The following is a 27,631-nucleotide window of genomic DNA, read 5'->3' as shown; positions in this document are numbered from 1 at the left end:
GAGATCAGGTTGGTGACGTGTGCTTGAAATGCCACACAGGGAAAAACTGATGAAACCAGGCATTTTCGCCAACAGAAAAGACTTAAAAGAATATGACAGGAACTTCAGATCTCTAAAGAAATGTTAACTGGGAAGGGAGATTACACCCATTAAGGTGGGAGAGGTTTAGTTTTGGCTTGAGGGGATGGTCTATAGACCCCTTGAAATGTTAAGGCAAAAGTTTTCACAGACCCATATATTTTTCTGGTGAAAACCCTTTCAGATCCTCTGAGAATCAGTGAGCTTCCAAATAGCTGAGACATGTTGGGTTAAAAATAAAAGGAGGATGAGTTTGGTTCACTATGAAGAAGAACTTCCTATCACAGCAGCCCCCAAATGGGTAATAGAGTACCAGGAATGGCAGTTAAATTCTTTATCATTGTAGGTTTTCAATCAGAGTTAAAACCCTCATGTGCCAAGGCTACTGTGAGGATTCTTTTGTCAAATTATGGGTTCACCTATTCTAGGAACCTTTTTTAAAATTTGGCACACAGCTGTCTTCAATTGTTTTTAAACGAAAACCACTTCAACTTTTTTTTAAAAAAGGATATCTTCATAATAAGAGTTGGTGATTGAAATGTCTATTATAGACATCAAATCATAAAGGCTTAGACTTTTGATTGAAATAATACAAAAAAATTTGTAAAAGTATATTATAATCTATTAAGAAAAGGCAACTTTAAAACACATAAAATCAATTGTAAATAATTTTTTCAAAGAAATGACCATATTTTCTGGGCTGGAGATGTGGCTCAAGTGGTAGCGCGCTCGCCTGGCATGCATGTGGCCCGGGTTCGATCCTCAGCACCACATACAAACAAAGATGTTGTGTCCACCGAAAACTAAAATATAAATATTAAAATTCTTTCTCTCCTCCCTCTCTCTAAAAAAAAAAAAGAAAAAAAAAGAAATAACCATATTTTAAAAACTTGAACCTAAGATTTCTATCCATCTAAGAAATAATTAACACTTACCTGTGTGCCATACGTACTGAACCCATACATATGTGCTAGCAGCAAAAAAAAGCCATTGTATGGGAATGAAGAGCAGACATATTATATTGGATGTGAATGCTACACAAACAAAAAATACTGAGAAGGCCTATGGAAGAAAAGAAATCACATCTTAGAACTTGTTATTTTCAAACACTGGTTTTTAAAAGCTTATTGAACAAAATTAATGAAAACAGAGCAAATTAATAACAGGTCATTTTAAAACATTTAAAATCCCTCATATAAAAAAGTAGTGGTTAAATCAACATTAAAGAGTTAGTGCCATTTATGGTCTTTCAATCATGAAGAACTAGACCAGAACAAACTGAGACTAGACCACAATGAGCTATGGGAGGGTTACCTGAAAGAATAAGAATTTTAACCCAGAAAAGCCTCTCCCCTCACAAACCACTCCTAGAGAGTCTCGTTTCTGTTTTCAGGGCTGGTGACTAAATGCAGGGCTTCGGTATGCTAGGCAAGCACTCCACCAGCAAGCCACACCCCAGCTAAAAGCCTTTTTATTTGGGAAGGGTGGGCACTGCGGATTGAACCCAGGGATAATTTACCACTGAGCTACATCCTCAGCTCTTTTTATTTTTTTAATTTTTAGACAGGGTCTTACTAAATTACCTAGGGCTTTGCTAACTTGCTGCAGCTGGCCTTGAACTTGCAGTTCAGGGATTACAGGCATATACCACCACACCCAACAAGAGTCTTATTCTTAAAGGATAGGCTTGTTGGAACACAGGTGAACCATAATATTAGTAAGACATAAGCTGATGTTACTAATCTTAATAATGTACCCTTCCTCTGGTTACCATCCTCTGGTTACCACTATCTATTACCAGCTGGACATGAGCTTGACACCATCTTTTTAAAGCATGGATTTGCTCTGACCAAAGCACCAGGCCTAGTTGGAGATTTACGGATTTAAGGTGTGGCTATGAAACAACAATGGAACCAACACACAAACCCAAAGAACAAGTCCTGGCCTGTGCCCTTGCTAACCCAGTAGTTCTAAAAATGCGGTCTGGGGATTTCTGGAGGGTCTCAGATCCTTCCAGATGGTTTTGAAGTGAAAACTGCTTTTGTAATAATACTAAGATATAATCTGACTTTTTCACACTCATGTGTATAGTAGAAATTTCTAAAAGTTACATGACATTTGGTATTGCAATAGATTGAGTTCAGAAACAATATATGAAAATCTAGCTGTCTTCCATCAAGCCGGACATTACAGAGATTTGCAAAAATGAAGCCATTCTTCTATTTTTAATATATTTTTAATTTTTTTTTTTGTTTGTTTAAAAACATAATTTGTGGGCTGGGGTTGTGGCTCAGCAGTAGAGTGCTGTGCAAGGCCCTGGGTACGATCCTCAGAACCACATAAAAATAAATAAATAAAATAAAGGTATTGTGTCCAACTACAACTAAAAAAATAAATATAAAAAAATAATAATTTATATTAACATAATGGGCTTACTACTGTTATTTTCAGTAAGTTAATATGCATTTTAATTTTTATTTTAATTTATAATATTAAAAATATGGATAGATATGATCCACATGAATACTTCTCTTTGAAGTACTCAATAATTTTTAAGAATGTAAAGGGGTCTTGAGTCAAAAATTTGAGAATCACTTTTCTAACTCCAATTCCATTACTACCAGTGATTTCAGAGGCACTTCTGTGTAGAACTGAACAATTTAGTGCTTCCTCCAGTACTATCTCCTTACTTAAGTGTCTATCCAATCTCTTCCTTCTACTTGAATGGCTAGAAGGAAAAGATATGAATACCTGGGGTTAGATAAAATAGCCCAAGAGGCCAGTTTTCAGTCCATAGACCTATTAGTTCATTCTAGTACAGCAGTCTCCTAAACATTGCTTATAAAATCTACTGTAAATAGGTCACCATCAGATATTGAAGATTTTCTGAGAAGGGTCATCAAATCCCTGAGTGTTGGAAAGCATATATTAGTAAACATACCAGTCCCTGGTATCTGAAGGAATCATAGACGCTTCTGATGAAAAGCCAGAATGGCCACAGGTATTCAAATCTGAACTCCAGGACAAAATCTGCAAGGAGGACAAGTGCCCACACTACCAGGAATTTCAGGTATAAAAATGTACTGCAAAATATAAAAATAAAGAATTAATTCAAGGTCATTTGTGAAGAACTAGAAACAGAAAATGCACTGTTTCGGTTTAAAAGACACAAACAAAATAACTTTTTTTACCATGAGCGCAATAGAAATAAAGCACAAATAGAGATGCTGCCATTGGCCTATCCAAATTTTAAAAAGCTCTAGTGTTCATTCTGAGACTCATAACTATTGAGATAAGATGATGACCAAAATTGCTTAATCCCATTTAAGATGGAAAAAAAAAAAAAACATTTAAATCTCAACACTATTTTAAAAATGTGCTAAGTGTCTGGCTTTAAAATACTGCAACACTCTCAAAATTATAGCTTTCAAGCTGTTCTTCATTAGCAGAAAATGTCATGGTTGAAAGACTTCAAATGTGCTGCTTCTCCACCCCTCTACATCTGTTTGAAAGTCTTTGAAATTGTTGATGCAAACCCCTATATGCTTGAAGAATTCTGTCTTTTTTCCCCTTCTCCTGCCTCTCCATATAGTTTACATCTGCATTAACCAAACAAAAACCAAATGACTTCCCAAAATAGAAACTAACTGAGGGAGCAGATGCCAATCACTACCAAAGGACTGTGAGGGTGCAAAAATACATGTTGAAGAAAAAACTCTTTAAGTATCCAGGCCTTGTTCTAGCTGAGAAGTAAATGTGTGTGTTCCTAGTTCCCTTAGGATTTATGTTAAACAGAACAACTTTGACATGCCAGTCAGGATACAACTAACCACTGCACTAAGCTCAAAAAAGAGGTAAGGACATGGATAAAAAATTGCTATTTTTTCATGAAATCTGAAAAATCCATTTTCCAGTCCATTAGTTGTACAATGGATAATACAGGTCTTTAAATTGTACCTATTTCTATGTTCCCAATCCTGATGATTCTAGAACAGATCAAACTGAGGTATTAAAAAAGGTTCTAGGGCGGGGCACAGTGACACACACCTGTAATCCCAGCAGCTCGGGAGACTAAGACAGTAGGATCACAAGTTCAAAGCCAGCCTCAGCAAAAAATGAAGCTCTAAACAACTCAGTGAGACCCTGTCTCTAAATAAAATACAAAAAAATAGGGCTGGGGATGTGGCTTAGTGGTCAAGTACCTCTGAGTTCAATCCCTGGTACCCCCCCCCCAAAAAAAAAAGGTTCTAGGGCTAGGGACATAGCTCAGTTGGTAGAGTGCTTGCTTCTCATGCACAAGGCCCTGGGTTAAATCCCCAGCACACACCCCCCACCCCAAAATAAAGGTTTCAAAATAAACAGATTGAAAATACCTAAAATTCACTTTGACTTGGGCTAGAAACTTGCATGGCATTTTGCAGTGCAAACATTCCAATACTGAAATGGTCAAATTAGTTATTTGAATAAATATCAACAAAATCAAAAATTTGTTGTTGTTTTTGTTTGGGTGCTAGGAATTGAGTCTAGAGCTTTATGTATGTTAAACATATGTCCTACTACTGAGCTATACACCAGCTCAAATCAAGATTTTTAATAAATAATTTTGAAGGATATTTCAATAGGATACAAAAAGAGTTACATGGGAGTGGGGGGCAAGATCCAGCATTGAGGATTTTTTCTGTGCCCTTTGAAGCCATTAGGGTAAAAGATATCAAGAACAGACACCCTTGCCCTTCATGATATAATATTCATAATGAGGCATATTTTGTCATATAAGATTTATTTCTAATGTTAATTCCTGAACTTCCATAGAGACTTGCCTAAAATCAAGAAACCCAGAGCAAACTCAAAGAACACATTCTTGAATTCTAAGAATTCTTTTAGCTTCACTCACTACAGTTCTACCACCCTGTGGAAGACAGAGCCCTCAATCTCATTCTCTCATTAAATTCAAAACTGACCCAATAGAGAGCAAAGCACATTTTATTAGAAGGAACATCTGAGTCAGGCAGGTATTAGGGATCACAAATCTAGTTTGAAACTAGATTTCCAAGCTACATGACTTTAAAACTAAAAGGAATTTTTTTTGTGTCTAGAACTGTTTCTACCTTAAACAAGGTATGATAGCCTCTTGATCATCTTTTTTTTTTTTTAAAGAGAGAGTGAGTGAGTGAGAGAGAGAGACAGAGTGTGAGTGAGTGAGAGAGAGAATTTTTTAATATTTATTTTTTGGTTTTCGGCAGACACAACATCTTCGTTTGTATGTGGTGCTGAGGATCGAACCCCGGGCTGCACGCATGCCAGGTGAGCGCGCTACCGCTTGAGCCATATCCCCAGCCCTTGGTCATCTTTTTAAAGCATTTAAAAAATAGCATAGGGCTGGTTGTAGCTCAATGGTAGAGCATTTGCTTAGAATGTGTAAGGCCCTGTGTACTATCCCCAAAACTACAAAATTAATTAGTTAGTTAATTAATTAATTAAAAGGGGCATGAAAGTGTATTAATTTTTCTGGTTAATCCTTTTTCCCAGGGAGCTGTCTCTGGAATGTTGCTGAATGAGACGTGTACCTCATGGTACCATTCCCCAGCTGGAAAAGGAACAGTGATACCAAATGCTCTCTGCCCAAAATTCCCCCAAGGCATGGCAGAATCCCAGTCTAGCTGGCAATACTCCATTTCACTGTTTAGAAAGCATTATCCAAAAGAATAGCAGCCTGCTTTGAATACTTTTAGCAACTGGATCATTTAAAACTAAGGCAATACAAAAACAATCATCTTTGTTGGTGACTATTCTTTTTCAATTTTGTAACTTCAAGGTGAGGGGTTTCTTATACATTTAATTGCTCGAGCAACTACTTTTATACTTTTGATGTTCTAGACTCCTAGTTCTTAATGAGTCTTAGTTTAGAAGTAAAAATATCTAATAAGGAAACCTGACCATTTACAAACATATGCCACACCCTCAGCTTTCCCCAGGCTCCCCTTTCAGGTGGGCCTACTTCTAAAATCAAAAGACAACCTAATTAACAAAGCTGATTTTCTCAAGAAATAATCTTAAATTCTATTGAACCATTTCAATCTTAAAAGAGTTTTAGAAAATTTAAGAAAGCTGCCTGATTCAGTATTCATTTAGCTTTTTACATCAGAAAATCATGTTTATCCTTCTGTAGGTACATATAAAAAGTTAAAAGATAGTAATCTAAAATGACTGCTCATCAGTGTAGAAACCCTGACTAATCCTTCTCCATCTAAATTCTGAAGGTTCTAAGATTCTGCCAAATTCAAAGTGATGATATTCCACAGGGGAATTTAAACCATTATGGAATTCCAAAATATTTCTTTTAAGCCCTGAAGAAGATATAATTAAATATACTTTTATACGGTTCATATGACTTATAGCTAACTTGATATTATTTTGAGTCTCCAAATCTAAGTAAATTTGCTAATAATGATAAAATAGTAAAGCCTAACCGCAAAAAAAAAAAAATTATTCTTCAAAATTATATATTGAAACAGGGCAGGCCAGTAATATCTTCTGATGATCTTGTAAACTATTCTGAATGCCAATGAAATAAAGAAAAGGCAAATGCAATTATTAGGCTTATGGTGTCAAGTCTTCAAAGTGGATATTTTCTATAAATTTTTTTATTCTATTCCTATCGTGCTACTTACAACCATTTTTTTGCCTGAATTCGTTTAGTAATACTCTCCATCTATAGATTAATAATCTATGATTAATACGAAGTGGTAAAGAACATTCTTCTTGGGGCTGGGGATGTGGCTCAAGCGGTAGCGCGCTCGCCTGGCATGCGTGCGGCCCGGGTTCGATCCTCAGCACCACATACCAACAAAGATGTTGTGTCCGCCCAGAACTAAAAAAAAAAAATATTAAAAATTCTATCTCTCCTCTCTCTCTCTCCTCTCTCACTCTCTCTTTAAAAAAAAAAAAAAAAAAGAACATTCTTCTTTTTCCAAGTAAAGTGCACCTTCTCTTCAGTATCTCTAGCTGCTTGTCACCTACATCATTTTCTGGAGCCCACATAATTACCATAGGAAGGCCATCAATCCTCAGTACCTGACCTTTTCCCTGCACAGACTAATAGCCATTTAGATCACTTGGTCCTCACCACAGAAATAAGCCTGTGGAATATTTCACTGACTGTACTAGTAGCCATCTATCTCAATCCTAGCTTTCCTGACCTCTTGGTAATGGCAACTGTAAATCACCTTTAGCATTCAGTATATGGCAAGATACTTCCTACACCCAGCTGCTTTGTCTTATCTCTTATCCAATACGGTCTTCCTACTGGACATCATCTCTAGAATATTTATCCAGCCCCTTATATGTCTTATACTCATGCTAAAGTTTCACGTGGGCTGATGTAATTACACACAGTCTTGCTACTCAAAGTATGGTTCATGACCCAGCATCATCATCATGTATAAACTGTTTAGAAAAGCCGAATTTCAGGGCCCATTCCAAACCTATTTAATCTAAGCCTGTATTTTAACCAGACCTCTAGGCCATTTATGCATACATTAAAATTTGAGAAAAACACAACTTCCATGCCATAGTTTAAAAATCTCTCTGAAATTCATGTTGAGATTTAATCCTTAAATTCACATACCAGATGCTATTTGGAAGTAGAGCCTTTGGAAAGTAATTGGGATTAGATAAACTCATCAGGATGGGAACCCTATGATAGGACTGATGCCTTTATGACAAGAGGAAGAGCCAGGATTAGTGGCTCTTGCCTGTAATCCCAGCTACTTGGGAGGCTCAGGCAGGAGGATTACAAATTCAAGGCCAGCCTGGACAACAAAGTGAGACTGTGTGAAGGAAGAGGAGGAGGAGGAAGAAAGTGAGAGAGGGGAGAAAGGAAGAAGAAGAAGAGGAGGGGAGAGGAGACGAGAGAGACTTGAGCAGTTATGATACAGCAAGAAGGCCCTTACCAGATGCCAAACAGATGCTAGAACTATGTTCCACAACCATAAGAAATAAATTTCTGTTTTTAAATAAATTACTCAGTATCAAGTATTCAGTTAGAGCAAAAGGAAATGGATTAAGGCAACTTCAAGCTGTCATGGAACTTCCATTAAATTCCATGTCTCAGAAAGAAGACAATCAGTACAGATAATCAGTGCTTATCTCCAAACTGTTAACCATCCTTCTCTCAACCAGAAACTGTTCAGGGTCAGTTCTTCCATTTTTCTACAATTCTTTCTGAATCACAGAGAAGATCCCATCTAAGTACAAATAAATATAAAAGAATAACTTCCATTGCTGCTCATCCTTCAGCACACAGCATGAGTATCATATCACTTCCTCAAAAAAGCATTACTGGCCCCAAAATAAATACTGGGACCCCATTAAATGCTCACAGAGCATCCTGTACTATAAAAGTATTTAACCAATTAAAATTAAATACTATTTTGTATAATAGCTGTTTAGATGTAAAGTCTACACAAACGAAATGATCTGGCCATTGTGTTCCCCACTTCATACCCTCAGTGCCCAGCACAGCAGCTAGCACACTACATTACAGGAACTTGAACTTCTTTCCCCCAACAATTCTTCTTGAATGAATGACCTGCAATGCAGAAGAGTTTAGGACCAATAGGGCTTTTATCAATGTGCACAGTTAAAATGAAAATAGAAGAGATGATGCACAGGTGACTAAGAGGGTGTCTGATCAAAACAACAAATACAGCAACAAAGATATCAACACAGCATCTGCCTAAAGGATTACCATGCACCTGCTTCCAATCTGTTCTGCCTGTTCCTCACTAGAAAGAAACAAATGTAATCAGCCTTATTCTGGGTGCCAGACTATCATCCCATTTGGCCTACCTGCTACTGGGTCTGACTCCAGCAATGGTTCTCAAAGTATCCTTTAGTAAGCCAGAAATTGAAGAGGTACAGAAAAATATAAAATCACACTTCTTTTCTCATGGGTTCATCATTGTGATTTTTAAATGAACTAATAAATGTTTTCAATCTTTGTCATTTTAATTTCTAATACAATAAATATTGATAGATTAAAAACCAAAGCTCTTTGAGGTTCTCGATCTTTTTTGAGTAGTCCTGGAGACTGAACCCAAAGGTGCTCTACCACTAAGCTACATCACCAGTCCATTTTATTTTTTATTCCGAGACAGGGTCTCACGAAGTTGCTGGGGCTTGCCTTGAACTTATAATCTTCCTGCCTCAGCTTTCTGAGTCCCTGGGATATAAGTCTGTGCCACCGTGCCCAGCTTGGCTTCAGTTGTGTTTGTTTGTTTGGTTTTTAATACATATTTTTTTTAGATGTAGATAAACACAGTATCTTTATTTTTATTTATCCATTTTTATGTGGTGCTGAGGATTGAACCCAGGGCCTCACACATGCAAGACAAGTGCTCCACCACTGAGCTACAACCCCAGCCCAGCTTCAGTTATTTTTAAGAGCATTAAGTAAGGTCCTAAAATAAAAACAAAAAAATTTTCTGAGAAATCTGAATTATGGATAATTGTGTGTGAGCCTCTAAATAAAAATGAGTAGAACAGGGCTGCGGTTGTGGCTCAGTGGCAGAGCGCTTGCCTTGCACATGTGAGGCCCTGGGTTCCATCCTTATCACCACAAAAAATAAATAAACAAAATAAAGATATTTAAAAAAAAAAAAAAGTAGAACCACTGCTATAGTCTGAAAGCATATCCTTGTGTACAATCCATAAAAGGGGAGCAGGCTGAGATGATCCAAGCTATTCTATATTTTTTTTTTTCTATTTTTAAGCCTCCTACAAAGGAAGCCTTTCTGGGCTGGGAATGTGGCTCCAGCGGTAGCATGCTCGCCTGGCATGTGTGCGGCCCAGGTTCGAACCTCAGCACCACATACAAACAAAGATATTGTGTCCGCCGAAAACTAAGAAATAAATATTAAAAAATTCTCTCTCTCTCTCTCTCTAAAAAAAAAAAAAAAAAACAAAGGAAGCCTTTCTAGAGTCACACACACACAAACACACATACAGACACATGCCTAGACATACAGACATATGGCTGCACACACAGACACAAATACCTAAACAGCCACTGCAACGACTAATATAACAATGTGAAACAAAAGATAAAAGTTTCCCAGAATGGGAATAAATTTTAAAAGTTTTTAAGAATTTTGTGATATAGTATTTTTATAAAGGACTATATAGCAATGTATTATAACCTAATCTAAGTGGAAAGTTTGGAATTTTAGAATTTCTGCTTCAAAAATACTTTCTTCTTCTTCTTCTTCTTCTTTTTTTTTTTTTTTTTTTTTGATACTGGAGATTGAATCCAGGGAAATTTAACCACTGAGCCACATTCCCATCCTTTTTTATTTTTTATTATGAGACAGTCTCACTAAGTTGCTTAGGTCCCCACTAAATTGCTCAGGCTGACCTTGAACTTGCAATCCTCTGGCCTCAGCTTCCCAAATCATTGGGGTCACAGAAGTGTCGCCAACCCACCCAGCCAAAAATACTTTTAACAGTGTGAAGTCTATGGGGCTTAGGATGGGGAGAGATAAAGAAACAAAATAGAAAAATAAAAATAAAAGCAATGCTCAAGCCCTAAAAGAGCTGTGTCAACATTGTATAAAATTTGAAATTCACTTCAAAAGTGAATCAAATATTACTATCATTGATAGTGATAATCTAATTAACAATACCTTACATTTTTAATCACACTTGTAATCTTTCCCAAATGCTTTTTTATTAATTATCTCATTTTATCTCCACAACTGTGAAGTAGGTGAGACAGTTATTGTTATTTTATAAGAAAAAAAAATGAGGAACAGGGAACTCTAACAGGCTACAGGAAACTATTGAAAAAGCACAGAAAGACAAGTTAGGAGACCGACCACAAAGAACTGTGTTCATTCTACATGGAAACCTGTGATGTCTTTATGGTAAATCTCTATATAAAGAAGTGAACATGTAAAATAGAAGCCTATTTTTGTCAAGTAAAAAATATACGTTTGTTTATATACAGAAAAAAACCTATATTTATAAGTCATACAGCAGCAACTATGCGAAGACAGAACTACTAAGGGCTTTCACATTATTCTTCTGTATCATCATACTGCTTTTACTTGTTTTTTAACAAGCATATGATACTTCTTTTCAACTTTTCATTCTGAAATAACTTTGGGACTAACACAAAGAATTCCCTTGTACATTTCACCCAGATTCCACAAATGGTAAGACATTCAAATTTGTTAACATTCTCTCCCTATATATGTTTACATATGTTTCCTGAATTATTTGAAAATAAGTTGTAGATGTAATGCTACTTTATCCCTAAATTTCTCCAAAACAAGAGCATTCTCCAATGGGACCACAATTATCAAAACCAAGAAATTGGGGATGGGGTTGTGGCTCAGTGTTTGCGTAGTATGCTTGAGGCACGGAGTTCCATCCTCAGCACCACATAGATGTAAAATAATGATACTATGTCCACTTAAAACTAAAAAATAAATATAAAAAAAAGAATCCTTGTCAAAAAAAACCAAGAAATTAACATTAATATAGTACTATTATCTGATCTATATCTGACCTTATTCAAATTTCAGTAATTACCTCACTAATTTCTTTTATAGTGAAAGATAAATTAATCTTGGTCCAGGATCATATTTTGCATTGAGCTACCATGTCTACTTTTTAAAATCTTAATAGAGAGAGAGATCCTCTTTTTGAGAAGGAAAAAAGATTAATGGCCTTGGGCAAGCTACTCCTGAAACCCACCTATTGTTTCACATGGAAATAAACATTATGACACTTGCCCTATGTGTAGAAGGAGTTTGAGAGGATCATATAAATTATGACACATAAGCACCACTTAGAAAGGATGAAGGGACACAAAGCAATGAAACAAAAAGAGGACAGACTTTGGAATGAGGAGATATATGTCTCTAGCAAGAAACTAAACCTCTGGCAACCTCAGTTTCCTCACCTGAGAAACTGAAGCTAATGCCTTTAAAGAGACTAAATAAGATAACAAAGCCAGTATGACAAGTATTTTTTTTATTTTTAAATTTTATATATTCTAATTAGTTATATGACAGCAGAATGCAATTCAATTCACATTATACATATAGAGCACAATTTTTCATGTCTCTGGTTGAACACAAAGAAGATATACCATTTGTGATTTCATACATGTACTTAGGTTAATGATGTCTGTCTCATTCCACCATCTTTCCTACCCATATGCCCCCTCCTTTCCCCTCCCTCCCCTTTGCCCTATCTAAAGTTCCTCTATTCCTCCCTTTCTTCCCCTATCCCCATATGAATCAGCATCCTTACATCAGAGAAGATATTCCGCATTTGTTTTTATTGGGACTGGCTAACTTCACTTAGCATTATATTCTCCAACTTCATCCATGTACCTGCAAATGCCATAATTTTATTCTCTTTTAATGCTGAGTAATATTTCATTGTGTATATATACCATATTTTCTTTATTCATCTAATGAAGGGCATCTAGGTTGGTTACACAATTTAGCTATTGTGAATTATGCTGCTATCAACATTTATGTGGCTGTGTCCCTGTAGTATGCTGTTTATAAGTGGGATAGCTGTGTCAAATGGTGGTTCTATTCCCAGTTTTCCAAGGAATCTCCATACTTATGCCGAGTATTTTATGTGACCTTTCTCAATTACAGTATTCCCCCCATATCTTCTAGGTATACTTTCCAAGATCTCCGGTAGATGCCTGAAGCCTTGGATAGTACTTAACTCTATGCATACTATGTTTTTTTCATATATACCCATGATAAAGATTAATTTATAAATTAGGCACCATAAGAAAGTAACAATAACTAATTATAAAAACAATGTTAACTTACGAATAACCTAAAAACTGGTTATTTATGGAATTTTTCATTAAACATCTTCCAATTTTGGGTATCTATGGGTAATAATCAGAGGAAAGTAAGCCAGGCATGGGAGGCTGAGATAGGAGAATCACAAGTTTAAAGCCAGCCTCAGCAAAAGTGAGATCTCTCTAAGCAACTCAGTAAGACCCTGTCCCTAAATAAAATACAAAATAGGGCTGGGGATATGGCCCGGTGGCCAAGTGCCCCTGAGTTCAATCCCTGGTACCCCCTCAAAAAAAACAAAACAAAACAGGAAAGTAGCCTCGAAGTGACACAAGCCTATAATCCCAGCGGCTTGAGAGGCTGAGGCAGGAAGATAATGAATTCAAAGCCAGTCTCAGAAACTTAGTGAGGCCCTAAGCAACTCAGACCTGTCTCTAAAAAAAAAAAAAAAAAAAAAAATTAAAAAGGGGTGGGGATGTGGCTCATAGTTAAGTGATGACAGGTTCAATCCCCAAACCAAAAACAGAGAAAAATCTGAGGAAAGTAAAACCACGGAAAGGAAGGACTACTATAGCTTTATAACTTCCCTATAAAAACAGGTATTATAAATGAGAAAACTTAGAGTTAAAATAGGTAAATGACTGGCTCAAGTTCACACCACACAACTGGAAGCAGAGGTATTATCTGAACCTACATCCTTAAGACTTCAAAGCCTGTGTGTTTATCTACCATATTCAACTTTCTTATCCTATTAAATGCTTTCTTCTTTATATAAATATTTTCTTCTTTATATGCCTTCACATATATATATATATTTTCAAATCATATAATTCCTTAATCCTCCAAGAGAACCAAGCCTTTAAAAAGTGAGAATATGTACATTATGAGAATAAACACTCAATATCTTAATTCATAAATTTCCAATTTGTAAACTTAATGTAAATATACTATGACATTGCAGAAAAAATTTCAGGGCTGGGGATGTGGCTCAAGCGGTAGCACGCTCGCCTGACATGTGTGTGGCCTGGGTTCAATCCTCAGCACCTCATACAAACAAAGATGTGGTGTCTGCAAAAACTAAAAAATAAATATTAAAAAAAAATTTTCAAATTGAACACTTTATAGGGCTGGGGATGTGGCTCAAGCGGTAGCGCGCTTGCCTGGCATGCATGCGGCCCGGGTTCGATCCTCAGCACCACATACCAACAAAGATGTTGTGTCCGCCAAGAACTAAAAAATAAATATTAAAAAAATAAAAAAATTGAACACTTTATAGAAATAACATTTCCAGCTGGGCATGGTGGGGCACAGCTATAATCCCAGCTGCTCTGGAGGATCAAGAGTTCAAAGCCAACCTCAGCAAAGGATAGGCGCTAAGCAACTCAGTGAGACCCTGTCTCTAAATACAATACAAAATAGGGCTGGGGATATGGCTCAGTGGTCGAGTAGCCCTGAGTTCAATCCCTAGTACCAAATAATAATAATAATAATAAAACAATACAGAATCTCTCTCTCATGTCAGGTTCAATACTGCTGAAGGTAAAGCCTACCATGATTACTGAAATGCTTTTAGGCTGTGAGATTGCAACACTGGTATCTGGGATTCTCGTTGAGGAACACGTGTACAATCAAGGCAGGTAGCCTCTGGTGACTTTAATAACCATAGCCCAAAGGAGTCTAAAACCAGGCTAAAAAAAAAAAAAAAAAAAAAAAAAAGCATCATTAAAGAAACAGGAAAAGCAGTCAAGTGAAATCTCTAAAGACCAGATTATTTAGACAAGGGTCTAGAAAAGGAAAAGTGGGAAGTTGAGGAGGATGCAAATGTGACCATTTTAAAATGTCACTTTTGAAGTGTCCCAAAGACCAGAGAACACTTCTTAAACTAAAGATGAGGAAAAGTATTATATACACTAGGGCAGTCATAAGTTCCTACAAATAGTTTTAAGGCATTAAGCTGTGAAAACATTACTTTCAGGCAACACTACAAGCAGAATCAGCACAGGAAGTAGTCATAAATTTACATGGAAGGTATGCTTCCTTCAACCACCAGTAACAAAGATATAAAATATTTCCTGAAGCTAACCATAGGACTTACTTAAAAGTCTTAATATATTTGCTGTGTAAGTAATAATTCTAACTGGAGAGACTCAGAATATACTTTTAATATAAATGTTTCTGCCCCATCTTCTATTTACTACATTTTTATCTCCTTTTCTTCCTATTATAAAGTCAGTAGTTCCAAGAGATGAGGGGTGGGGAGAAGTATCAAGAAGCCCCTATGGCTTCTCTATACAGCAACAGTCCCACCTCGCCTGAAGAACTGCTGCTACAAGAGATGCTGCTGGGGGAGTGGCAGGTGTCTGTGTGTGAAGGTAGACCAAAGGCAAAGAATCACAAGGAAATCCAAGGACCTCAGAAGAGTAATAGTTAAGGAGACTTTTCATTATTAATGACTTATTTTCATAATTTTCCAAGTATCTATCCCATTTGAGTTAGAAAATACTCCCACACTTAGTGGCAACAGTCTTACTTCATAAAATAGCACAGGACAAAATATACTTGTTAATGTGTCAGGTTTTAACTACCAAAACACTAAGCTAAAATGTGGCTTAACAGAAATATTTTACCTGACTGAAACTTAAACTTCTTTGGAACCTCTAAACCACTGTATAAATCTAAAAGAATATTACTATGGGGATTATGAGAGGTAGAAAAGGGATGGCAGAAATGAGTTTGATCAAACTATATTACGTACATTTACAAATACAGCATAATGCATCCCACAATTATGTATGATTATAAGGCACTAACATTTTTTTTTTTTAAAGAGGGTATTACTACGGCCAAGTAGAAAGCAAACTCCTTGAAGACAAGGAACTATGTCTTATCCTATAGCTTCCACAACTCACTGAACAATTAGGTTTTTAATGAATGGAACAGATTAGCTTATTTTCATGTATTCATTTGCTCACTCAACATTTGTTGAACACCAACTGCCTACTCTATGATTGAACCTGTGTTGGTTCAGACTTTTAAAAAAGTACACTGAGGGCTGGGGATGTGGCTCAAGCGGTAGCGCGCTCAAGCGGTAGCCCTGGCATGCGTGCGGCCCAGGTTCGATCCTCCAGCACCACATACAAATAAAGATGCTGTGTCCGCCAATAACTAATAAATAAATAAATATTTAAAAAAAAAAAAACTACACTGAATTTCAGCCCTTAGCAATATGAAAAAAAAAAATCACCAAAAGATCTTATTCTTGATTATTAACTGGAATAACATTTCTAAAGCATACTTGAATTTTCAAATGACAGGCATACATACAAATGCAGATAGCACTAATATAATATCTAATATTAATTTTTTTATATCTTTCCCCTAAAAGAGAATTCCAACACAGCCATAATACTGACAGTAAATATCATTTGACAATCGCTTCTGTAACAGTTGCTGGACAAAAGACCATGATTAAAAGTGTCTCAGCAACAGGATTTTTAAAAAGTAAAACCAAGCAGTAACTGACTTCTTGTTTTGACTACTCAATTTTTTGTTTATAGTTGCACCGAATTTTAGTTTCCCCTGCCTTTTTAAAATAAGCCAGGGGCTAGGGTTGTGGCTCAGTGGTAGAGCACTTGCCTAGCATGTGTGAAACACTATGTTAGATCTCAGCACCACATATAAATAAATTAATTAAATAAAGGTCTATCAGTAACTAAAAAAAATTAAAAAAAAAAAAGAATAAGCCATACATGTTAAACTGTGATTGCAACAACATAGCAAATAATATTTGCACACCACACTAGAATTTATAGAGTTTCACAAACTAGAGACATCTTTTTTAGTCCTTAAAACTTATTTAACTGATGGGAAAAATGAGGCTCAAAGTAGTGGATGCTGCGTGTCCAAAGCTGGGATTTTGTGTCTGAATCTGGCTTTCCTGAAGCCTGTAGCCCAGTGCTGTCTTCAGCCAGCTGCTCTCTTCCAGGCTCAGAAAGTTGTACAGGCTGAGAACATGAAATAAGCTACGAAAGGTTAGGCTATGCCATGCCACAGTAGACAGTGGTTATCAAAACTTTCAAAACAGCCTCAGCATGGGGGGGCAGTGGGGGCAGGGATAAACTCTGTTTAATGGACACTAAAATTGAGATTGTTTTGTTGAGAAACAAAATCGGCAATAGATGGTATGAAAACAATTCAGTAGTCTTAAATTTGATCATGAACAGAAATTTGATATTCATGAATTCTCAAACATCCTAATTTATATCTAGCCCACTTGTTTGGCTTGCTTTGGAAATAACTGGAAATTTTCCAAATCTCTCTTTAAAAACAATTGGAAAAAAATGTAATCTTGTTCTTCAGTTCAATATTTTTTAATGTAAACTAGGAATCAAGTGAATTGAAATATTCTTTTGATATATGATGCCCCAATCAGGAAAGAGGACGAAATATATTAAGGTTCTTTTATCAACATTTAACTTAAAAGAATACCAAACAGAAAAGAGCAGACTGATTTGAGAGCTGAGGTATGGCTGGTTTTTAAAAATTTTACAAATGAAACTAAGTAACTTGCATAGAGTATTACCATTAACCTTTACAGTATTAAAGTTCAACTTCCAAAAGCCATCAGTAAAAAATAATAGGTCCTCATTAAACAATGAATTCACTTCTTCAATATTAATTCACACTGAGTGGCTACGATGGTGTAGGTAGTAAACTGGGTATATTTGTTTAAATACAACAAGAAGCTGAAATACAGCAAAAAAAATGTGAATAATACAGGCTTTCAATCTTCTTGCTATAAATGGAGGTACATCATCTTATGTTACTGTAAATAGCAGCCATTCAAATGCCACAGTTGTCCTAAGTCTACCAACTACATTTAATACACTTTTTCTATTCTAGTAATGTGAAGTTGTTCAGGTCTTTTTCAACCACTAAAGAAAAAAAAGTCTTTCTTTATTCAAGAATATATACTACGTGTAACTTGAAGAGATCTTTCTCCCAACCCATTAAATCTATAGGAGAAATCGTTTTTGCTTTTACCATTAAAATAGTCAGGTCTGATAGATTTTAGGATGTATTTTGTTTTATTTTACCTACTGCTGTATCCTGGCTGCCTAGAACACTGCTTGCTCACTCAACATTTATTGTTGAATGAATGAATTATTCCTACTAGTTATGGTTCATTACATAAGGGTATATCCAAGAACTTTTTGATTTCTTAATGCTTCTAAACTTGAAGAAAACCCCCAATGTTTATTTACATCGGTCAGCTGCCTGTGGAAAGCAATCATTCCAAATGTGTAAACAACAGCATGTGCAAGGTGTACAGTTATGTTAAGGCAACTTGGGTGTCATCAGCTACTTCCCATGTTTCTCTAAGTCCCAGTTTGAAGAGTTAAATTGTAAAGCACCATGAGGACTCAATTAAGCCTATATCTACATGCTGAGAATTTTCCTTGACAAACTCATTGCTTCTCCACTAAAATCGTTTCTTTTTCAAGGCAAGTACCATTGAGAATGAACATTCTGAAAAGAACCAGAAAACACAAATCCAGCTTGGGGACACTATGATAGTCCCTGAGTTGCCCCATGAACCTGTTGTCCTTTCCAGAGGTCTGAATTCAATTTCTATTTAAAGGAACACTGCTTTCCTTTAAAAGAGAGTAGAGGGAAATCTCAGTTTGGAGAAAACCTCTTTTAAAAGGTTCAAGGAAAAATATCTGCTTGACATTGTCAAAAATAATGTTTGCTGACAAAACTGACATCAGCCCCAGTTTGGAGCGGGGCCACAGGGCATGATTTGGGGGTATCAGCTTCGGTTCCTGATGACAAGTTTAAGATCCCATGAGGGGAGCAGAAGGCAAAGAGCTGCCGGCGCGGCCCGGCCCAGGGTGTCCGCAGCCCCCGGGGGCCGGGGCCGCTGTCAGCTCCCAACTTTGTCAGTCCCCCTCCCCCGGGCACAGAGGCCACGCGCCTCGCGCTCCCACCCGCAAACTCCCTAGCCACAGCGGGTCCCGGGCCAGCGGAGGTCCGTCGGGGCCCGGAGTGACTGCCGGGCGCCGCGGGCTGGGCCGGGGGCGCCAGGCGAGGAGGGGGCGCGCCTCCCCTCCCCCCGGCGGGCCCGGACGCTGCCAACGGCGGCAGGCGGCTGCTCCAGCCCGCGCCCGCCGCGCCCTCCCGCCCGGCCCGCGGGCCTCGCCACGCCCCGAGCCCCGGGGCGGACCCCCGGCGGGCCGACCGGCGGCTCCCCGGCCGCGATCCTCCGGAGAGCCCCCGGCGCGGGCGTGCGGCCTAGTCGGGGTTACATAACGGGGACCGGCCCCTCCGGAGCCGGCCCGGGGCCGCGGGGCCGCGCCCGGCGGAAGGGGCGCCGCCGCTCACCTGCCGTAGATGCCCTCGGTGATCCGGTTCCGCTTTAGGGGGCGGCGAAGCTTACTGCAGTCGGCGTTCCGCCGCTTCATCCTCCCGTTGGGGGGCCGGTGCCCGCGCCGCCACCGCCGCCTCTCACCTCAGCCGCCGCCGCCGCCGCCGGCCCGCCCCGCGTCGGGCCTGGACTCTACCCCTGGGGCCGGTCACACAGACATGGAGCCAGCACCCGGGGGGAGGGGGTGGCACGGGGAGGGGGGGCTCAGAGCCTCCTCCGCCTTCGGAAACAAAGAAATGACAATTCCGGGGCCCGCCCGCCCAGCACCAGCCAGCCGCCTGCCCCACCTCCTTGGCCCCGACGGACGGCCCGCGGGGCCAATCGAAGGCGCCGCTGCGTCGCTGACGGCCAATAGTAGGGCCCGCTGAGGCAAAACGGACTCTTGAACCCGCCTCTTTGAAGGACAGAAGAATGCGCCAATCATTATGGTGTCTGGACCCATGGCTGGGCCTATCAGAAAAGATTTAAATAGAGGCTTATAAATAGGCCCTATAAATATAACATCCTATATTATGCCTTGTTGCGAAGGTACGCCTCATGATTATTGGATTGCGCTTCGGATTGGCAATCCGTACCAGAGCGCACCGTGCTGTGTGGCACTGTAGGCTCTCGTCTAGCAATGTATGAATCGGGAGGCCCGGGTTTTCCGCAAGTGGGGTTTCTGCGCGGACATGTGCTTCAGTCAGCGCGTCATTATGTAAGGAAGCATACCGGGAGCAGCACCGGGGTCCCTTCTGCAGACGCTGAAGCGCTCGGTCAAGCCGGCCGCGTCAGCGCGCGACGGGGGTTCGAATGACAAAGCAAACCCCACACATACACACACACACAGTACGAATGACAAAGCAAACCCCACACATATACACACATACACACACACACCCTGCCAGCTTCCCGCGACGTGGTGACAGCGCGGCAGCCAATCGGAGGCCGCGATGGGAGGGGCCTGCACGGTCCCGCCCCCGGGTTTGCGTCACGGGGGCGGGGCCGTGGGGCCCGCGACGTCGCGCGAGGCTGCCGGGGCGTGTGGGGCGGCGCGGCCAGGGCTCCACGTCCGCAGACCCGGCGGGCGGTGCGCTTCGCTGGCTCGGAGTCAGTGCGACACGCGAGGGCGCGGCCGCCGAGCGTTGTCCCTGGGGGCGTGTGTGCCGGGGGCGGGAGGTGTGTGGCGGGTCCGGGCTCAGGCCCGGTGCCTCCGAGTTGGGGACGCCTAGCTAGCGTCCCTGCGCACGCTCCGGGAGCGCGGTTGTGGTGCCGGGCATGGTGCCGGGCAAGGTGCTGGGCAAGTTGCGTCTGTTGGCTCATTTACTCCTCCTAACTCCTCTGCCACGTAGTATGTATGCCAAACAACAACTAGGAAGGACAACGAAGATTTCTTTTTAAGTGGAAAAAAGAAAAAGCAGAATGTAAGTCATTTGGCAAAACTGGGGAAAACGAAGAAAAGTAGCTGGAAGAGGGGGAACCACCGCTGTTGGCATCGTATTTTATTTTTATTTTTTCTCCCAATTTTCTTCCATAGTTGATATTTTTAATCTATTATTAAATAGAATAGTGCTCATATTAGAAATTTAATTGTGTCTTTTTTAACATAAGCATTTTACACATCCTTTATAAATGTTTCTGGTGGTTGCAGAACATCCTACCAAGTGGCTTCACTATCTTAACTTCTCAACAACATCGGAGCAGTTGGCCTTGGAGCACATTTTTAAAACTTCCAGGAAGAAGGTGCCCTGTTGTTTTGTCCTGGGACACAGCAGACTTCTCTCTGCCCTATGATCACCTGTTGATCAGCACCCACCAATGCTTTGTCCTCCATTGCTGCTCTCTGTTAACTTCCTCCTGCTCACAAACCTTCAGAGGTTCCCAGTGCCTGGAACAGAAAATCCATTTTCTTTAGTGTGGCATCCGGAGCTGGTCTCCATGGGGAGATACTCTCTTCCATGTCTCCCAGGCCAGCAAGATATCTCTACTGTTCTTCAACCCATGTACCTTTATATCCCTTCCTTCCGTCTTTGCTTCCACACAGAGCATTTCCATCACTACTGCCTCTGGTGTGTGGTTTCATAGGTGAGGTTTATCCATCCACCTAAACAAAAATCTCCTTGGGCATCAGATCTATACCCTGTGGAGGCAGAAGTTTAGAAAATAGCAAGGGCATCTGCTTTTTCAGACAAGGGTTGAAATTCCAGCTTGGCCACTTACTAGCTTGGGCAAGTTACTGAATCTCTCAGAGCCTCTGATTTCATTCAGGTTTGTACTCAGACTAGGAGGATAATGAGCTCAGAGCCAGGCATGCAGCAGGTAAAGCAAGTAACTGCTCTTAACAGTACACTTGTTTTTCATCCCTGCCTCTACTCCAGCGTGTTGATAAAGTGTCACTGGGTGACCAAGAATAAGAAATTGTGAGCTCAGTTCCACCAAGCCTGCCTGGTGCTTAGAAAGGACATGAACATAATTCTTTCTGGAGCAGCAGGAAAAGGCTTCAGCTGCCAGGACAGAGGGTTCACTGAGGAAAGTACAGGAGGGACCTGAATCAGTAGGATTGGAGGCTTGAATGGATGAAGGGAGACAGGTACCTTGTTAGGACCTGTCTCCAGACTCCATGGGGAGCCAGATCTGAATATCCCTCTTTGCGATGATGACAGAATTCCATATAACCTGGGCCAGAGACTAAGACAGTCAACTCCTTGAGGTGAGAGGCCATATCTGTCATCCTTTCCACTCCCAGCCGTGTCCCTGATAAGACAGTGCCATGGCTTGGAATGGATTGGTGAGTAACCCAGGGGAAAGATGACACAGGCACTGGGGACACGTGCCCGTTCTCTGGACCTCAGTGTCTAGCCCGCCACCATACAGATTCCTGACAAGGGCATCCTGGGCTGTGACAGAAGTACACAGTGGCTGGGAGCAATGGGCAGGTGTGACTGAGGCTACATAGAAGCAGAGAAAGGTCGGAGAGAATCTCGGGGGGATGGGCTAAGAAGAAGCAGTACAAAGGTCTAGAGAGGCCTGGGCTACAGTCTCAATTCAGATGACAACTCACTGGTATCCTTGGCTGAGTCACCTGCCCACCCTGTGCTAGGGTCCCCTCTGGAAATGCTTCTAACCTATGTTTAAAAGCAGGTCATGAGGGGCTGGGGATGTGGCTCAAGTGGTAGCGCGCTCGCCTGGCATGTGTGCGGCCTGGGTTCGATCCTCAAGCACCACATACAAACAAAGATGTTGTGTCCGCCGAAAACTAAATATATAAATAAATAAATATTTTTTAAAAAAATTCTCTCTGTCTCTCACTCTCATACTCTCTAAAAATAAATAAATAAAAGCAGATCATGATAGCTCCGTTTTACAGAAAACTGAGGCTCATAGAAAACAAGGTCACATCATTAATATAGTAGAGCAGTTTAGCTCAAGAATAAGCTGAGCACGGGTAGCCTTGAGGCTACAGGCACAGACCCTGGAGCTGTATCTGGCTGTTGGTGCTTACAGGTGATGATCTATCTGGTGGGAAGGCAGGAATAGCCCTCTTGCTAAGAGTACAAGGACAGGCCAGAGTAAAACTGTCTTCTCCATACTCTTCACTCCTCTCCACCAGCTCTTTCTTCCTGGCCCACCCTCCCTGAAGCCCCTTTGGCTCTAGCCAGGTGTACTCTGAACCCTGAGATGGGCCTCTGGAATTCTAAGGGCACAGAGAATGCTAGTGCGCCTCCAGCCCCCACAACTCAACGACCTGGGAGCAAAGGAGAACCTCAGAGGCCATTTTATAGACGAGTGAAAAGGGGAAATAGTTTGCTCTCATTCACTTGACCAAGAACCGGGTAGGAATTAAGGCCAGTCTCTTCCAGGGACTTTTTTTTTTTTTTAATATTTTTTTAGTTGTCCGTGGACTTTATTTATTTGTTTGTTCATATGTGATGCTGAGAATTGAACCCAGTGCCTCACACATGCTAGGCAAGCGCTTTATCACTGAGCCACAACCCCAGCCTTCCTGGGACTTTTTGATGAGCAAGGGATTGGGTCTTGCATTTAGAGCTGAGTTCAGGGCAGCCCTGGAGAGAGGTCATGTTTCACAGATAACGAAAGGACCTTCCTGCTTCCTTTAGCAGCTAGGATTCCTTCAGACCCACCTGCCTAGAGCTCTGTTCCTGGTCTGCAGGAGTCACAGCAGAGTCCAACAGTGGATGACAAACTCTCATACATGTGTCCATACGGAGGATGTTCACTGCATTGTTTTTAACAGGGACAGTTGAGAGCTAGCTGCGTTGCTGTGTGCCTGTTATCCCAGCAATTTGGGAGGCTGAGGCAGGAGAATTGATCACAAATTTGAGGCCAGCCTCAGCAACTGAGACCCCTGTTTCTAAAGAAAGAAAAAAGGTGGGGTACTAGGGCTGTAGCTCAATGGTAAAGCATCCCTGAGTTCAATCGGGACATTTTGGAAACAACCCAGATATTCCACAAAGAGGGCTGGTCAAACAGATTATCGCACATTTCTATCATGGAAGTCGGTGTAGTGTATAGAAAGGTTATACATAGCACAGTCGCTGCTCCAAATACCGTACACATTTTGTTTTAATCCCCACAAACACTCTATGAAATAGAGATTATTATTGGCCACATTATAGATGAGGAAATCATGGCACAGAGGGGTTAATCCACTTGCCTAAGGTAAGTGACAGAGTTGAGATTCAAACCCAGGCAGTCTGTTGCCAGAATCTGGGCTCTTAGCCACCAGACTGTGGTGTTGTAGGATTTTTTTTCTGACTTGGAAACTGCTCATCATATACTGTTCATGAAAAAAGCAAGTTACAAAACAGTGTGTACTATATAACACCATTTTTGTAGGGGGAATAAAAAGGCACAAATCTAAATGCATAGAAAAGCTCTGAGTCAGGTGAAGTGGTACATGCATATAATCCCAGTGACTGGGGAGGCTGAGGCAGGAGGATCATAAGTTAGAGGCCAGCCTCAGCAATTTAGGCCCCACCCTGTCTCAAGATAAAAAATAAAAAAGTCTGGGAAGGTGGCTTAGTGGTAGAATAACCCTGAGTTCAATCCGCCCTGCCCCCCCAAAAAGGAAAGAAAACATCTGAGTGGGTATATACCCAAAATGTAGTGCCAGTTTTTAGAGATATTGAAGTCATAGGTGTTTTATGTGTCTTTATATTTTCAGTTTTCTACAGTAAATATGCCAAGTTTGCATGATAATAATAATTACTAACATTTATGGACCATTTTCTACACACCTCACTATGCAAGACTCTGTTCAATCATCATAACAGATTTTTTTTCTACTTTACAGATGAGGAAACAAAGAGACTGACCACATTGCCCAAGGTCACACAGCTAATAAATTAGAAAAGCAAGAATTTGAACCCAAGTGGCCTGACTCCAGAGCTCATGGTTTTAGAGTGAATGAATGGTGATGCCTTAGCCACACTAGCCAGGCATGCTGGGAGTGAGGTCACTCCTGATGCAGACAACCTTCCTGTGGGGAGTGGAGGACCTGCCTACTTCCTGGATCTTGCCCAGGCTGCGCTCGGCTCAGGTGAGCAGTGTGGGAAGCTGTTCTCGAATGTGATCGGGCACCTCCCTGATTGGGTGTGAGGCGTTCTGTGTCGGAACTAATCCCCACCCTCTCTAGGTGCTCATCCTTGTGGGGGTGTGACTGACCATTGACCCTGAGACCAATCACTGTCCCTGACCTTGGAATGCTGTCCCCCTCGACCTTCATTGGATGGAATTTTCCCCTGAAATTCTTGTTCCCCAATAAAAGGCCACTCCCTGGCGTGCTCTCTCTCTCTCCTGCTAGTCTGTGTAAACCTTCCTGCCCCACCGGGTGGCTCGAGGCTGGAGCCAGAGGGGAGAGCTATCTCAGACCTGGTCAAAGAAAAAGATAAATTGAGTTTTGTGTGTTTCTTTTGATCTCACTAGTTAACTTCTATGCTTTGAACCTCTTGTATGAAGCTAGCCTGCTGGTGCTAAGGATGCCACTGCATTCCAAAGTCCCCGTTCTCACTTGTGCAGATTCTTATAGGGGAAGGCGATCAACAGATAAATGCACAAGTGAAAGTCCACACTGCCTCAGAAGGGCCCGCAAGAAAGTGAGGGGAGCACCAGGAACAGAAGGGGTGGAGTAAGTGCTGCCCTTTGATTTGATTTCATTTTTAAATTTTTGAGGTGGGGTCCCACCATGTTGTCCAGGCTGGCCTTGGACTTCTGGGCTCCAAGGGATCCTCCAGTCTCACCTGCTTCTGTAGCAGCTGGTACCACAGGCACAAGCCACCCATGTGCTGGCTGTGCTGCACTTGGGCATGGGGGGAACCCTCCTGAGAGGGGGCGGGAACCAGGACCCCAGGACCTGCCTGCCTGCCAGGGGAGTGAGCGCGCAGGTATCTGCCAGGAGGCACTTGGAGCAGAAGGAACCAAGCTGCCAGGAGTGTTTCATTCCAGGATTTTATTATGAAAAATGTTAAACATACCATCCTCCACCCCCGTGGGCGGGGGGGGGGGGAGCGGGGGACAAAAACTGGAAGAATTTTGCAGTGAGAAACCAAACGCTGCCACCATGTAGAGTGCTCTGAACATCTGGAATTGTCATCATAAGACAGGGACCTTCTTCAAGGGTCAGAGGGGAGGGAAGAGCAAAAATTCCACCTGTGACAAGGTCCCTCCTCAAGAAGTGAAGACCTTCTGTTCTGGCTGTGCCTGGCCCTCTGCAGGCTCAGGACTTAAGGGGCCACAGAGCTCAGTCTGCCAGCTGGCCAGTGTACGGTCAGGGCTCTGGGCACAGGGGCCGCAGGGCGTTCATCTAGCTGACATTCGGTGCCCTTGGCAGGTGGGTCCTGGCTCGCCTGGTTCACAGAGCCACTTATCCTGGGCCCAGGCCCGTGGGGGTCACATTCTTTTATCTCCTGCCCAGAGGGTCTCCTCCTTGGGAAAATCCAGTGTGCAGCAGTGCTCAGAGGAAGGCTGGGAATCACAACCAGTGTCACCTGGTGGGAGGTGGAGACCCCTGAGCCCGGAACCAGAGCCCCGCTCCCTCATCAGCGGTTGGAGTGGCAGAGGGCTTGGGATTCTATGTTCCTAGAATTCTAGAACTGGAGAGACCTAGGAGTCACCTGGACTGGAGTTCAGAGGTTCAGACGCAGGGTGTCAGGACTGCCTAGGTTCATCTCAGCTCCGCCGCTGAAAGGCCCCGTGGCCTCCCGCAGGTCACCTAACCTGGCTCTGCCTGAGTTTCCTCCTTTGTAAAGTGAGACCAGCAGCACCACCTCACAGGGGCCAAGCCTTGAAAGGTGTTCAAAACAGTGCCTTGCCTCCGCTTCCTACATGTCAGCTCTGAAAACACCTAAGACAGGAACAGCCTTGGTTCCGTGGTTTGCAGCCACATCATGGTTTAGATATGAGTGACCCCCAAAAGCTCATGTGTGAGACAAGAAGATTGAGAGGTGAAATGATTGGGTCATCGGAGCCTTCACCCGGTGAATTTGTGAGAGAGAATCCAGACCTGATTATAAAATGAAATTTTAAGAACAGGATGAGAAAACCAATGGTGGGGGCTGGCGGAAATAGCTCAGCTGGTGAAGTCCTTGCTTTACACGTACAAGGCCCTGGGTTCAAACCCAGCACCACACACACACAAAAAAAAAAGGTGGGGAGGAGGGTTAAAGTTCCGCCCCCTGGGCAGCCTTTCTGTGGGGAACCTGATTCACTTTGGTCCCTACCTATTGGATTGTAAGTATCTGTCTCCAGGAGCCTGAGGATGCCCTGTTGATATGTAAACACCTCTGGGCAGGCTCTGCAGGCCTGAATTCAACAGGTGCCTATGAAAAGGGTCTTTTCTTCCTGTTTTGTTTTTTAAATTTTGTGGTTGTTGCTGTAGATGGACACAATATCTTTATTTTATTAATTTATTTTTATGTGGAGCTGAGGATGGAACCCAGGGCCTCACATGTGCTAGGCAAGTGCCCTACCCCTGAGCCCCAGCCCTAGCCCCAGCCCTCCTTCTTACTTGACCTCTAGGAAGGTAGCTACATCACTTAATTGCTAGGCCAATTAACTGCTGTCTAAACTATAACTTTGTAGTTCCTAAAATATATAGCTCTTAGGAAGATAAACTCAAGTCATCTTGAGATACTGCCGCCTGTGCGAAAGGCCACTTCATGATCATGCTGTTTTACGGTCTTAGTACTGCACCTGTGAACTACTTCCCATAAAATTTCTGCACATGGTCTTTGGTCATGGAGGCCAAGCATTCAAACCCACCAATGTTGTGATGGTTAAGTTGGGGTGCCAACAC

The 27,631-nt window shown here is 41.5% G+C and overlaps 1 protein-coding gene and 1 long non-coding RNA gene across 2 annotated transcripts in view; one reads left to right on the top strand and one right to left on the bottom strand.

Moving 5' to 3' along the window:
• Nucleotides 1-19,577, bottom strand: part of Maco1 (macoilin 1) — a 66,006-nt gene extending 46,429 nt beyond the window's left edge. The window contains exons 1-3 of the mRNA XM_078025623.1: nt 19,296-19,577; nt 3,020-3,161; nt 1,014-1,140 (exon numbers count right to left, since the gene is read on the bottom strand). Coding sequence (XP_077881749.1) covers nt 1,014-1,140; nt 3,020-3,161; nt 19,296-19,375 — 349 coding nt within the window. The 5' untranslated portion in view covers nt 19,376-19,577. The remainder of the gene's footprint in view (nt 1-1,013; nt 1,141-3,019; nt 3,162-19,295) is intronic.
• Nucleotides 19,578-20,329: 752 nt separating this feature from the next.
• Nucleotides 20,330-25,132, top strand: LOC144367947 (uncharacterized). Its single transcript, XR_013427604.1, has 2 exons — nt 20,330-20,741; nt 24,632-25,132. It is a non-coding gene; the product is annotated as an uncharacterized LOC144367947 (long non-coding RNA).
• Nucleotides 25,133-27,631: the final 2,499 nt, after the last annotated feature.

The sequence above is a fragment of the Ictidomys tridecemlineatus genome, chromosome 11 (assembly GCF_052094955.1).
Source record: "Ictidomys tridecemlineatus isolate mIctTri1 chromosome 11, mIctTri1.hap1, whole genome shotgun sequence".
In the NCBI taxonomy this organism is placed as follows: Eukaryota; Metazoa; Chordata; class Mammalia; order Rodentia; family Sciuridae; genus Ictidomys; species Ictidomys tridecemlineatus.
Note: the sequence above shows the minus strand (reverse complement) of the source record. Positions and strands in the feature narration are given on the sequence as shown.